At 39.1% G+C, this 15,851-nt stretch overlaps 1 protein-coding gene across 2 annotated transcripts in view; it reads right to left on the bottom strand.

Moving 5' to 3' along the window:
• The window catches only part of XIRP2 (xin actin binding repeat containing 2), a 147,359-nt gene that overhangs the window by 83,591 nt on the left and 47,917 nt on the right, over positions 1-15,851 (bottom strand). For both annotated transcript variants that reach the window (XM_081339347.1, XM_081339348.1), the window contains exon 2: positions 4,132-4,292. In XM_081339347.1, the coding sequence (XP_081195473.1) occupies positions 4,132-4,292 (161 nt within the window). The remainder of the gene's footprint in view (positions 1-4,131; positions 4,293-15,851) is intronic.

Raw genomic sequence — 15,851 nt, 5'->3', positions numbered from 1 at the left:
AGAATGCCCAGTACATGCCAAGGACATTGCAACCAGTACAGCCTCTGACAACATCATGAGCAGGGTACACTCGTGGGTTTGCACTGGTTGGCAGGACAAGTCCTCGGGGCCCGAATTCCAGGCATACTTCACCAGGCGACATGAGCTCTCCACACACTGGGGTTGCCTCCTTTGGGGAAGCAGGGTCATCATTCCCACAGCATTCCGGAGCAGAGTGTTGGAGTCCCTGCACGAGGGGCATCCGGGGGTGGTCAGGATGAAGGCACTGGCCAGGAGTTACCTCTGGTGGCCAGGTTTGGACAAGGACATCAAGGAGCAGGTCAAGGGCTGTTACACATGCCAGAGATCCAGGCCAGAGATGCCACACGCCCCCGTGCACAGGTGGGAGGCGACACACACTCCCTGGTCCCGCATCCACATTGACTATGTGGGGCCGTTCCAGGGCCAACTGTTCTTAGTGGCAGTAGACAGCCACTCTAAGTGGCTGGAGGTAGTCCCTGTCCCCAACATGACCTCAGCAAGGACAATCCAGGTGCTCAGGGCCCTCTTTGCCACACACGGCCTCCCCGACGTAATTGTGTCTGATAATGGGCCTCAGTTTACCGCTAATGATTTCCAGGTGTTCTTGAAGGCAAATTGGATTAGACACGCCACCTCCGCGCCCTTCCACCCATCGACTAACAGGCAAGCTGAACGGATGGTAAGGACGACCAAGGACGCACTCCGGCGCATCATCAGCGGGGACTGGCATCACAGACTGGCGAAATTTTTGCTCGCCCAACACACCACACCATGCGTTGCCACCGGGAAGAGCCCAGCAGAACTACGATGGGGACGGCACCGGTCATCACCAAGCTTGACCGGTTGCACCCTGACCGAGTGGCGGCAGAGACTGAGAGGCCCTCATCACACAGGGTACTCAACGTGGGGGACCTGGTTTGGGTAAGGAACTACGGGACAGGGCACCCATGGATTCCAGGGATCGTGGCTGAAAAAACGGGGCCTCTCTCTTACATCGTGGGGGTGGAGGGGGATCGACACATCAGGCGGCACATCGACCAGCTCAGAGGAAGGGTCCCTGAGTGCACCGCCCACGGCCAATGGGATAGCCACACCCGAGAGGAGGCCAGACCAACCGGAAACGGCTCAGACCCTGAACTAGAGGAGGATGGCCTCCTGCAGCCGGCCCTGCAGCAGCAGCAGGGCACCTTAGGAGGCGGGAATCCAACGGCCGGACTCAACCCAGCACAGGGGCATCATGAGCCAGGGTGAAGCCACACCCAGACGGTCCACCAGGCACCACAGGACACCAGCGTATTTAGCGGACTATGTTTGCAAGTGATCCCCAACTTGCTGCATATGTATTGGCACACATTGTATATAGTTATGCATGTACATAGTTGTAGGATGGTTCTTCTCTAAGGGGGGAGGGGCGTTATGTATCCAGTTGCAGGCATCTGCATAGCAACAGCCACTAGGGGGTGTTGGCCTGGATGGTTTTGGCGAGAAACCTAGTTTCGGCGGGAAACCTAGGGCCAACCCCATTGGCTGGCCGCCTCCCTGGCCGGGTATATAAGGAAGCCAGGCAGCCCTTGTTCCTCATTACGCACCTCCCACAATAAAGAGCTGAACACGTACTCCGGCTGGCATCTCTTCCTTGCGTCGGACCCACTACATTACACAATTCTTTGTTCTTTCATTTTATGGTTCTAGCTTTTTTAAGAAACAAAGTGTTCAGTTCACTGGAAATCAGGCATTTTAACATCTGTATAAATAAATAAATGGCTAATTATACCAATGACCACAATTGGATCCAGTAATTAAAATTTCTGTTGTTCTTCTTTTAGAAAATGCAGTTGTGACTGATATTTCAAGATCCTCAAACATATTCCACAAGCAACAATTTTATCAATACTAGCATTAATGCTCTGATTACTAATTATTTAAAATCCATATCCAACAGCAACATCATAAACAGTTGGGATTTCTCTGTTGACTAAATTACTTCTAATAGATTTTGGGCCTATAGCATCAGGAAGAAAAGTAATTGGATATACTGAATTAAAATAATCCCTTCCAAAGGCTGGCAGTATGATTTATGATACCTCTTATTATCAGTCATAGCCCATGCTATGCTATGCTTCCATATGCTGTGGAATTTGTAAGATGATTATTTGATTTGATTTGATTTCTATATTGCTTGGAAGTAGCTCTTATTTTGGTAGCAGTTAATAGTCTCCGGTTAAAATTGTTAGGCATTAGCATCAGTTAGATTACATCTTTTTACTTTATATCCTTATAACAGTTGTATTTATAGGTATTCAAATGTAAATACTGAGGATTATTTTAAAAATCCCCAATTTCTATGCAAAGTTATTACTTTGACATAAAACATCATTCAACTTGGTTTTCATACTATAATTACGGAAAGAATCCCTTTTGTTTGAATGGAGAGTACCCTTCAGATTGAAAGGTAGAGATTTCCATATTACCTTTAGAATGATACCTGGAGCTAAGATATGTAATATTAGACTTGATGGATAAGTTTTATTTGTCATGCAGAGTTAACCAATGCATTGTATGGATAAAACATCTTTTATCTACCTTTGATTTAACTTACTGAAGACTCTTTTTGAGTTATGAAATGAATTGCTTAAACGTTTGCTCCATTTTCTGGAGTGATGATGTTTGCATGCTTCGTTTTCTTTAGCTTTCCTAATATGTTTCAAAGTAAAATGATTCCAAACATTGTTTGATGTGTCTTAGATGTGAATGCTCATACAAAGCTAAATAAAGTTTAATTTGAGAGACATTTTGGAATGAATGTCAGCATTTCTGAGCAGGAAAATAGGCACCCGAATGGGTGCACAGCAGTGAACCTCTGACCCACATTATTATCTTTTCAGAGAGCAATTTATTTTCCTGAGCTCTTCTGGAATTACTTATAACTTCAGAGCAAGCCTCAAGAGTCTATCACCTAATCATGTTTGTTATCCCTTAGCAGCAAATGGACTAAGTCTTTCTTAATATTTCTTATCAATTCTTGGTACACTGTCAGTTCTTAAGGGTAAAGTCTCATTTGATTCAATTTTGATTCACGGTGACTTTATGCATATGTTCATACAATTTTCTTGGCAACAGTAAATAATTGAATTATTTGACCCTCCTTAACTTTTTGACATCAACCAAGGTCAGCTAAGCACTGCAACCTAGCAGGGCAATCAATTCTTACTGCTACAAATAGCTCCACTGTGTCCACTTATTCCTAAGAATTTGCATTTCATTCTGGGTATGCTATTTAGGAAGATTGTTTTGGGTGAAGGGAAAGTGTCAAAATAAAATTCTGAATTTAGTTAATGGCCATCTTGAAATTTTCTCTACTTTTATTATTATTATTTATTATTGTTATTATTCAATTATTATTCAATAATTATTCATTATTTATTATTGTTATTATTCAACAGGGTAGAAAACAAGAATACAACTTTTGTGAGTAACAGACTAGGGATATGACAGTTGGTGGATCATGATATTAGGATACTCTTTTTTTAACTATTTACATTGAGTTATATTAAAGCCTCTCACAAATTATGTGTAAACAGGTTTTGCTTTAACATTGAGCAGAGGAGTCTGTCAATTTTTGTCCTCATCAAATTGTCCAAATTGTTGATTGAACATAGAGCAAGTTTTCTTTAGGTGCCGTTTAAGAATTTGCCAGAAAAAAACTGAAGAGTCATTAAGTTTGCTTATACCTGTGATGAAGATCAGAAGTCACTTTTTAAAATATTTTTTTTCTTTTACCTTATTTTTCCCTTTCCCTTTTTCTTGCACTTTTTACTCTCTATTTCTCTTTTTTCTCACTGGGTTTATTTTGCACTTGCTTTTAGGATGGCAATCAAAATTTTCAATAAAAACTATTAAAAACATGAGTTTGCCAGAAAGATTTTGCACGTTTGTTTATGGTGAAAAGAATTCAGTAATTAACAATTAGTGCAAACCAAAACCAAGCCACCTCTTTTGTGACACAGGACACAGAAATGAAAGACAAACTGAAATATAATTGACCTTATTCTGTAAAAGCTGTCTGAATGAATAATATGAATCCGTTAGGCAAAAAAGCATATTTCTTACATTAGCAGAGGAGTTGCTGATCTCTACTTTAGATGCAGCAGCCTGGTACAAAGCCATTCTTTCTTTTAAGGAGATGGCCTCCTGCTTCTCCAGAGGCACGTGGTCACTTTCTTTGATGCTTCCTGAAAGCCCACCAGCAGTCTTTTTATCACCCGTAGAACCTTGAAACAACAATAGAACATGGTCAACATTTTCTGAACATGTATGGTAATTGCTTACTTTACAGGTACATATCAAATATTTTCTATTTTTTTTCTAGAGGTCATTCAAGCAGCGTTGCACAAATGAAGTATGATTTTGCTATTAAATGCATATGTAAGTTCTCTGAGTGGAAAATTGAAAAAGAAACACAAAAATAGCACAGTGGACAATCGTAAGTGACGGATTATATTTTTATATGTGCACACACGGACACAAAATCGCCACCTTACAATTCAGAATTCATCAATATTCAAGTCAGCCAACAGGTAGCCAGCTGTCAGATTGTGTTTCTCTTTTCCAGCAGCTTTTTATAGTTACTCGGCATTCATTTCTAAATAATTTAAATTTATCCAATACTTTTTAAAAGGGTTTTGCCTCACATCTTTTCCCATAACTTCTGTTCTCAGCTCTCTCCCCTTTTTTCACCATTTTTCTTGTTGGAAAGAGACATTATTATATAAGGTTACTGTTGAAAGAAAAATCTTCAGGTCCAGTCCAAGCTGGGAATAGTAGAACCACAACAGCATATGGTTCTGGGGCAGCTGACCAAATGATTTGATGAGTACAAGGGATTTTTATACAGTTGTACAACATTTCGTAAATTGGAGGCTTGCTTTGTGTACCTTTGTTATTAGATAGGTTTAGCTTGTTTCACAAAGGTTAGCAATGGGACTAAAATACTTGCTTGCTTGGTCCTAATCCTGTCAAACAAACGTAATTAATTTTACCCCCTTATCTTTAGTCTGTCTGTTACCTCCATTGAGCTCTCTTTGTGAATCAACAGGCCTGATTCAGTTTTTCTGCTTTTCGCAATAGCCAGGGATTTCATGAGTGAAACATTGCTTCTGTATTTCTTTTCCTGAGTTTTATTCTTGTGATTTGAGGGGCATAGTAAAAAATGGATTGTGTGAGTGTGTGTGTGTTCTTACCTCATTACTTTTCTTGAATTTTTCTAGTATGCAAAAATAAGATGATTTCCCTAACTAGCTGATACTTTCTTCTTTTTTATTATTAGCACCACAGAGCATTCAAAGGAATGACTTCATGATACATGACACAGTTAAATTTCTACTACTCGACAAAAGGGTACAGTCAGAGTTATCTCAAATTGGTACTTTATGGTAAACACCTATTAAGAAATAATGGAAATGTTGTTGCACCTCTATCTCCCTTCCATTCATCCTCACCAATTTCTTTGGGGGTATGCTGGGAACCCTTCAGATTTCATTTGCTTACCACAAATTTTTGTCTTTGCCGCACTGTAATGAAAGCTCTACAATAATTTGACCTTATTTGAAAAATTGAAAGATGAAGTCATTCTGCAAGAGCTGTATCCTCCAGAGGCCAGCGCTTGTTATTTTAATACTGTAAATGGCTTTTAAAAATGTAAAATGTACATTATTTTCTCAGTTAACTTTACAACCGGGTCGGCCATTTTCTTTAGCATAGCAATTAATCAAACAATTCCTGTCATTTTTCTGTCATGGCATTTTTTTTATTGATAGTTTAATGAACTTCTTAAATGTTTTATTAACTTCTCAGTTGTGCTAAGATATAACCTTTCCAGCAAGAGTGATCCGAACAATCAACATCTGTACATAAGACAAAAACCCATTTTTATATGACTGATATTTTTCTATGTTTATTAACATGGTCCTTTCTTTCAGATTAAAATATACTGTATGTAAAAGAATTCCTAAGTAAAAAAAACAAGTTTAGAATCAGGCTTAGTTTGAAACTCCAGTTGTGCTACAAAGAATAAATCCTCTTTTTACACAGTTCCCATTCATTTCTTTAAGGCTTACCATATTGAATGGCCATCATGATTTGTGCCCAACATTCATTTGCTCTGTTCTTTTGCTTTGAATGTTGTTCCTTCCATCCTCAAACTACTTCTATCACAGCTGGGAATGGGCTGATTAGAAATTATTTTTAGTTCTCTGTGGCTTATAACATTCATGAGATTACTAAAGTCCTGAGTAATTTTCAACTTCACTTAACTCTGACTTTCAGGAGTTAAGAACCAAAACTTTCTCCGTAAAACACAAACTGATTACCCTTGCAAGAGCTATAGAAATCTTCCAGTTCAAGATACCCACCATTTTAAAAACCAAAAGCTGAGGGTGCTGTTATGAGTAGGTTTCTCGGACCTACCAATGTGAGGTGAACCCAGCACCCCAAATTCTCTGACAGAAGGCTGCACTCTGAAAAGGTCTGTTAGTTTGGCATACCAAACATGGAATTTCACAAAGTAGTATGACTGAAACTAATGAGCGTGGAAAGGTCTGATTTGGTTCACATTAAACATAGATTGAAAAGCTGAAAAACCTGAGAGACATTGATATAGACAGAGTGTGTAGTTCTCGACTTCTGCTTTCTTCACAGCTTGTTTAATTATCAACCAGTGCGGTTGACCATCTATTAAACCAAGGAAGCTGTATCAGATGGAAAATGATTTGGGGCAGGATTGACAGGAAAGTGTTAAAGCTTTATGGTGGTCTCTGTGGTCTGCCTATGAAACCTGCAAGTTTGCTCTCAGGACATCTTCCCATCTTTAAAGTTATAGAGGACCCCAAAAGAGTTTTTGAGTGTAAGGGGAATATTTATCAATATTGAATGCATTAAAAATCACAATGGATGCATCCATAGAATATTTATTGAATTGTGTAAAAATGACAATATTAAATCTAGTAGAGAGCAACATAAATGAAATATTTTTACTTTATTTAAAATAAAAAATAAAAAAAATGAGAAGGGTGTCATTGTTTCAAATTCTTGCAAATAACTTCAATATCTGGCCAATCATTTTGATTTCAAGGACCCTCGAGAGGGTCTTGGGGTGGGGGTGAGGGCAGGGCCCTGGACCACATTTGAAGAAACACTGCTCTAAGCCACCTATTGCATGGATAGTACTGAAGTATAATTCAGCCACCACTTTGGTTGCTATTACTTGTGTAGTCTGCTCTTGCTGAAAGTACTAGGTTGTGTTGTTGTTAGCTGCGAAGTCGTGTCCGACCCATCGCGACCCTATGGACAACATTCCTCCAGGCCTTCCTGTCCTCTACCATCTTCTGGAGTCCATCTAAGCTCACGCCTACTGCTTCAGTGACTTCATCCAGCCACCTCATTCTCTGTCGTCCCCTTCTTCTCTTGCCCTCAACCTTTCCCAGCATTAGGCTCTTCTCCAGTGAGTCCTTCTTTCTCATTAGGTGGCCAAAGTATTTGAGTTTTAGCTTCAGGATCTGGCCTTCTAAAGAGCAGTCAGGATTGATCTCCTCTAGGACTGACCGGTTTGATCGCCTTGCAGTCCAAGGGACTCGCAGGAGTCTTCTCCAGCACCATAGTTCAAAGGCCTCAATTCTTTGGCGCTCGGCCTTTCTTATGGTCCAACTTTCACTGCCATACATTGCAACTGGGAAGACCATAGCCTTGACTATACGTACTTTTGTTGACAGGGTGATGTCTCTGCTTTTTAGTGTGCTGTCTAGATTTGCCATGGCTTTCCTCCCGAGGAGCAAGCGTCTTTTAATTTCTTGGCTACAGTCCCCATCTGCAGTGATCTTGGATCCTAGGAAAATAAAATCTGTCACTACCTCCATTTCTTCTGCATCTATTTGCCAGGAATTGAGAGGGCCGGATGCCATGATCTTGGTTTTCTTAATGTTAAGTTTCAGCCCAGGTTTTGCACTCTCCTTCTTCACCCGCAACAAGAGGCTCTTTAGTTCTTCTTCACTTTGTGCCATTAGAGTGGTATCATCTGCGTATCTAAGGTTGATATTTCTTCCGGCAATCTTAATTCCAAATTTTGATTCATCTAGCCCTGCCTTTCTCATGATGTGCTCTGCATATAAGTTAAATAGGCAGGGCGACAGTATGCAGCCTTGCCGGACTCCTTTCCCAATTTTGAACCAATCAGTGGTTCCATGCCTAGTTCTCACTGTTGCTTCTTGACCCGCATATAGGTTTCTCAAGAGACAAATAAGATGGTCTGGTACTCCCATCTCTTTAAGAACTTGCCACAGTTTGTTATGATCCACACAATCAAAGGCTTTAGCATAGTCAATGAAGCAGAAGTAGATGTTTTTCTGGAACTCCCTAGCTTTCTCCATGATCCAGCGTATGTTGGCCATTTGATCTCTAGTTCCTCTGCCTCTTCGAAATCCTGCCTGTACTTCTGGTAGTTCTCGATCCACATACTGCTGAAGTCTAGCTTGTAGGATTTTAAGCATGACTTTACTAGCATGAGAAATGAGTGCAATGGTGCGATAGTTTGAACATTCTTTGGCACTGCCTTTCTTTGGAATTAGAATGTAAACTGATCTTTTCCAATCCTGTGGCCACTGATGAGTTTTCCAAATTTGCTGGAAAATTGAGTGTAGCACTTTTACTGCATTGTCTTTTAAGATTTTGAATAGCTCAGCTGGAATACTAGGAGTACTGGGGTACTAGGTATCCAGTAATAAATCTGGTCACAATTTCACAACATCACTGCAACTAACTACCCACTATGAAAATTTAGCATAAATGTATCAAATATTACTTTGTAATATTTATTTTCATTTCATACTAATTCATGTAGTAGCTGGATTCTGTTTGTTTTTTCTAGTCCTCTTTTTGCATAAATCAGCATCAGGATACAGTATACCTGCTACAGAATCGAAGATTGGCTTGATATAAAGTGTTTCTATAAGGAATTAGGATTTGAGTGTTTTTTTAACATACATACTTGAAAGAGGAGTTTTTATTAAGGCTGTGAGCTTAATTTGACTAGTGGCTGAAATATATTTTTTGACAAGTGAGCATGGTACACAAATGAATGTAGATGTTAAAATAAGAGAGGAAATGCTGAGCTTAAAGACAGGTCTCAGAGATTTCTCAGGAAACAAAGAATAATGTGCTAAAGTTATTTGGGGAAGCAGTCACATAGCATGTAAACTCCATAATCCTCACTTCAACAGGGAATATAGGAAATGTCATATCCAAAGAAAAGAAGGCTATATATCTCATACACAGTAAGGGAACTTGATTTTCAAATGTGGCATGATGGATGTCATTTATTTTTTTTTGATCAGTGCACTCTTTTTCTTAAAGATAGAGCATGTACGGATTCCACCCCTGTGGATCATCAGCCACAGCCAGTATAGAATTTGCACAGTAAATCTAGGAGCAATTCAATAAGTGGAACAGAACAATTTGTGTAAGCTGTCTCTTGGGATCATTTTATGTGAACAGAACATAAACAAAATGCACACAGTGTATTTCCTTAAACTTTCTTTCGATGTATTCATCTGTGGTAAGGTGAATTCTAGATTTGTCTCATCGTTTCTCTATGTATGAAAATATCAGGCAATTCTCTGTGATACGGATGAATAAAAAACACTCCAAAGTGTAAATACATGAAAACAGTTCTTACTTCAGCTCATACATACATACACTTCCAAATCGGAATGGTCACTGCATAGTACTTGCTATAATATTTGAAGCCCTAATTACGCACAGTTAAGTACTTGGAGACATCTCCACTCAAAAATTTATTCACTAAATCTTCTATGCTCTAACTGTCCTTGATGCTAATAGATGGCATATGAGCGTCATATGTCGGTAGTTTGATGTTGCAGTAATAGTAGAAGTCACAACTGATGGAAACCCATATTCATGGTCCAATTAGAATGTGGAATAGGTCACATCTAAGAATATTGTTATATCGACAGTTTTTGGAGTGTCTACCTGGCTCTTTTTGAAAGAAAAAAATCTCCAAATGTGTCCAATGGTTCCTACAACATATTGCTTACCTGTGCTATAGAAATTGTATTATAGCTTCCTTCTGTGCATGTCCATTTTTCAAGGCTAGACTTATACATCAATTTTAATCCATTCTGTATTATCTTATCTTATAATTACCAATTACCATGTAGATGAGTGCATCTTTGGAAGAGCTAAGGGATCAGATTAAGGACAGATCATTGTGGCAAAAATCTATTTATGTGCTTACTAAGAATCAACAATGACTTGGTGGCATGTAATCAGACAATATTATCCTTAGCTTTTTAAGTTCATGTCTTTACCATATCCCTGTTTTTCAGGGCAATGTCTACCTTACCTCAGTTCAGTTAAATAGCTTTTATTATTTTAAAGCACAATATTGGACAGCCATTTTAATGAAATGGTACAGAGTTTCCTGCCAGAGCAGGGGGTTGGACTAGATGACCTCCAAGGTCCCATCATCATCATCATCATCATTATTATTATTCCTTTTTAAAAAGGAAGTGGGAGGAACTGGATGGAGAGTGCTAGTAACTCTTTCCATCAGCCTCCAACATGGAAAGCCTATCAGTACAAAAGGCCTTTCTCTCCCTGTGAATTCTATGGAGATTTTCAGTTATCCAGGTTTTGGTTGTCCCAAAGGTGCTTTTCAAAAGGCAACTGGACCTGTTTTTCCTTGAAGACATTTCACTTATCATCCAAGGAGCTTCTTAGTTCTAACTACCTGGGTAATGGGCTGTGTGATATATAATGTTTTGAGCACCTTGTTGACCCAAATGTGTGTGTGTGTGTTTGTATGTGTGTATATATGTATATATGTTTGTATGTATATGTGTATGTGTATACGTGTGTGTATACGTTTTTGTGTGTATATATGTGTGTATGTGTGTGTGTGTGTGTGTGTGTGTTTTGGCTTGCTAACAAAGAATACTTAACAAACATTTTATATGTTTTTAGCAAGCCAAAACACACACACACACACACACACACACACACACACACACACATATATATATATATATATATATATATATATATATATATAATTTCTATGAGATGCTTCTGTAAAAAAACAGAATAACTATCATAAGCCCATCTCGGACATTTTACCATCATTGCCAGTGTAATACAGCGTAAATGCTGCCTTAATATCGGTTTCATTGGTATTTGCCATTTTGATAAAACTGGGGGTAGGGGGGAAGGCTAAAGAAGAATTTTGTTTGTTTCATATTTCTATCTATTCATTCTTTCACTTTGTATTTTAAACTTCTTAATTCTTCTCTTCCAATCCAAGCAAGGACCTTGAGAGCTGCATTATATGAAATAGCATTTTTTTAAAGAGCAGCCATAGTCTGAATACACCACCAGGTGGAGTCTCTCCAGTAGCTATCTGAAAAATGTGCTGTTCTAATAGCCCATAAAATCTTGCATATACAGCTATTTCCATTTGGCAAAGTTATAACTATGATAAGAAATAAGTGATATGTCTGCATACTTTTATCATTCCTTTCATATTACATCAAAGGAGAATTTTAAAATTATTCCAAAAGATAATGCTTCTAACCAGAAAACTTCCAGGATGCTAAATGTAGCCATAGCTGTGTGGAAATGACTGTACTGCCCTCTTTTTTCTCTTTTGTGACATTCTTAAACTCTATATTTAAAAGATCATGGGGAAAAAGGGAAGATTTGGTCAAAACTGAGGAAGACTAGAAGATGGAACGTATACATTTTGATCAGATCTCACTTTGTGATCATTCTCATATTCCTCTTCAGTTTTTCTATAAAAATACATGTTCAGATAGTTTTGTTGGATATTGGCTGTGCCTCTAAGTTAGCTATGCAGAACAAATAAAGTAGTACTCTGCTCAACTTTATCCTTCGACTTATATGTACAGTATATATAAATACATTTACACAGACACTCTCTCACACATACACCAATTACACTATTTCTTATCAAGATGATTATGCAGAGCAAAGAAAGGAATAAGAAACAATAAACCAGGCCCCTTTATGACTTGTGGACTTCAACTCCCAGAATTCTTCAATCGGAGTGCCTGGCTGAGGAATTCTGGGAGTTGAAGTCCACAAGTCATAAAAGGGCCACGTTTGAAGACCCCTGCAATAAATCAAAGGATTTAAAGACATGAGTGATAACAAGAAAATCTACCCAAAACTGGCCTACACTGAATCATTCACAATACTTTTCCTTAGCCTTCTAACTTTGCATAGCATCTTCACCTCTACACTCAGAAATGGATTCATATTTTGCCATTTCTTCTTTAAATTTCTCACTTCTCTCTTTTTGAGAATCTCACCAAGTTCTAACCATGGCCTTTTGGTTTCCTCTTCCTCTTGACTTATTCTTCTTTCCTTCATATATTAGTTTTGAAATTCAATGCTATACATTCTCCCTATGCAATCAAACTATCTCAATATATTTCTTTTGCGATGGTCATTTTTCTCTATATTCCATTCAATTTCATTAGGCACCCATTGATCATGAACCCTAAATCTTCTTGTCACACTTCACACAATTCTTAAGGACTCAACTTATTTTTATGCAGTATTTCTATTGGCACAGCAATTCACATTAGCAAGGAGGTAGATGCATGTTCATAAGCATAGCCATTTTCATTTCTTTAACATGTGTACATTTTTTGCTCCAGAATATTACTAGATTTCTACTACTATTTGCATCTTAAACACTATCCCTCCATTTCCTCATCTGTGGTAATCAGATGAGGATAAAAACGATCCACCAAGAGATAAAAACTATGAACTTTTTTTTGACAAATTATGGGTAAACTGTAATCGTTCACTCTGTTTTTCTCTGACAAACGTAGCTACTTTAATTTTTATATATTATTGTCAGATAATACTCTTCATTCTGTCATACTATTTGTAATGTTTTGGGCTTAATTGTAACACCACGTGGTAAGCTGGAGCTAGCTAACGGCTCCCAGCATCTCAGACACCCCATCTCCAGGGCTGCTATTGGTTGCCACTAAGTGGCAATAGGCTGCTTTAAACCTACTGGCTGCCGCCTAGGGGCCAGGCTATAAATTGCTGCAAGCTGCAGCCCAGTTCTCTAGTTCAGATCCTGCAAGCAAATAAACGTGTTCATTGCTGAACTCACTCGCCTCGTCTTCATTCCTGCGCAACGAACTCACTACACAACACTATTTCCAGCAAATCACTCTGGTTGTCAGCTAACAACATGACATCGGATATATATTCATGTCCCTGGCTAGCACAACAGCCTAATACACATCTCAAACAAACACTCCATAAGCATTCCTTATGGACCCATTCATTAAAGAATCAGGGACATAACATGCCTGTCTTACTCTCTCTTCAATGTCCAACTGTTTACAATTATATTCTATTTATTCTCACCTGTGTTTTGCTTCCATACTATACCAGTCTTATCACATTCAGCAAACAGTATTCAATTCAATAATCATGCAAAGCATTCCATAGTTTACACCTACACATTTTATCTCATGTTTCTTCCAAATCAGCAAATGTACAAACCTACAAACTTTTTCAAAGGGAGTGTGATGGCTCAGCGGATAAAGATGCTGAACTTGTCAGCTGTAAAGCTGACAATTCAAGTCTGAGGTCCGAGTGCTGCATGACAGAGTGAGCTCCCGTTACTTGCCCCAGCTCCTGCCCAGCTCTCAGCTCAAAAGCATGCAAATGCAAGTAGATAAATTGGTACTACTTCAGTGGGAAGGTAACAACATTCTGTGCACCTTGGTGTATAGTCATGCTGGCAACATAGCCGCAGAAATGTCTTCAGACAATGCTAGCTCCCTTAGGTAAGAAACGAACACGAGCGCTGCCCTTGAGAGTTGGAATCAACTAGACATGGAAAAACCTTTTATCTTCACAAACTGTTTCAAATTTATACTTTTCTCACTGACCTGCTGAAGATTAAATCTTATCTTTTAACCCCTGCCTAGCATACAAGCTACAATATACTTCTCAAATTTTGTTTACTGTCATCTCTAATACAATTTCAATCAGAATTTTGCCCAATATCTTCCCAAATGCCTTTAGAAACTTATCTTCCTGGTAGTTTTGCACTCACTTTTTCTTGTTTTCCTATCATTCTCTTATACATCCCCAAAATACTGCTTCCAGTATTCCCTTCCTTCAGTTTCATCCCAATTCCTTAATCATTTTTTATTTTTATTTCTGTTCGCTCTGCTAAAGGCTTGTTTACTGCCTTTTATCCATTGCTCAAACAAGTTTTATTTCCATCAAAATTAGTTTTCACACCTTCAGTAAGAAACATGATAGCAAATTTGACAGTTACAAAATAAAGGACAGATGGAAACCGGCCAGCCTACTCAAAAGTGGGGTCCAATAAGTAACTTCACTATTATTTGTTGGAAATTCTTGAAGTTCTTGTGAGCTTGAGAAAATGGTACAGTCTTGTCTGTGGGATGAAGCTTGATAATTGCTCTGCATTTGATCTTCTCCTTTTATCTTATCTGGTCTTTGTTCAGTTTGACTATATTCCTTGCAAGCTATCTTTTCCTCTTTAGACACATTATACAAGACATTTTTCACATTGTCATTTTTGCAGCAATAATTCTTACAAACTTACACTTTCTCATTCAAAGCCACTTTTACTTGATCCTTCTATCAAACTGTGTAATTCAGTCTTGGAAGACAATTTTCTATATCCTTCTTCCTTGTGTCATTCAGTACAACTAGCGCAGGGGTGTCAAACTCAATTTCATTGAGGGCCGCATCAGCTTTGTGGTTGCCCTCAGGGGGCCGGGTAGGTATGGCCTGGGTGGGCGTGGCCTACTGGGTGGGTGTGGCTAGAGTGCATATGACCTACTGGGTGGGCGTGGCCTACTGGGTGGGCGTGGCTAGAGTGCATTTGACTTACTGGGTGGGCGTGGCCAGCTCTACATCGTTCGCATCAAGGGTGCCTATGGGGGCCTGGGCAGGAGTGGGACAGATCTGAGGGTCTCTGGCAGGAGGCGGGTCTCTGGGCCAGGGCCAAGGCAGTGGGGGCCGTTCCCTCACTGTTTCCAGGATGGCTTTGCAGGCCACATGAAACCACTTCGCGGGCCGGATTCAGCCCCCGGGCCTAGTGTTTGACATGTCTGAACTAGCGGAACGGTCTGCCTAAGCAGTGGAACAGCTTGCCTTCAGAAGTTGTGGATGCTCCATCACTGGAGGTTTTTAAGAAGAGACTGGACAGCCACTTGTCTGGAATGGTATAGGGTCTCCTGCTTTGAGGAGGGTGTTGGACTAGATGACCTCCAAGGTCCCTTCCAACTCTGTTATTCTGTTAATTGGGAAATTAATTTATCATCTAATATTTCATGCAATATAGACTTTTGTTTTTTTTCTTCTTCTTATGATTGTTTTACTTTCACTTTTGTTTCTTTATTCTCTTTCAGGTCCTTTTTTCTGAGGATCCATTCTTGACTTTACCAAAACTAACTATTCAATGCACTTCAACAACTTTTACCCTTATTCTTTCATAAACAACCATGCTTCTTTATACATTCCTTTTCCATGAAAACTTAAGAATAGGCTTATGTTTAAAGCTTGCTTCTGAACCAGATCTTTTTCCAGTCATATGCCATCAACGGTCACTGTTCTCATTCATTCTTGGAACTGAATGATCCAATTACTTTTTCAGTTCTGTTTCATCCCACTCCTACCCATTCGTTCATGTAATCTAATCTTCACCACATGAAAGAAAAACACAATCATTCAGA

This window comes from Vipera berus (genome assembly GCF_964194415.1).
Source record: "Vipera berus genome assembly, chromosome: 1".
NCBI classification, from domain to species: domain Eukaryota; kingdom Metazoa; phylum Chordata; class Lepidosauria; order Squamata; family Viperidae; genus Vipera; species Vipera berus.
The sequence above is the reverse complement of the archived record's forward strand: the minus strand, read 5'-3'. Positions and strand labels throughout refer to the sequence as shown.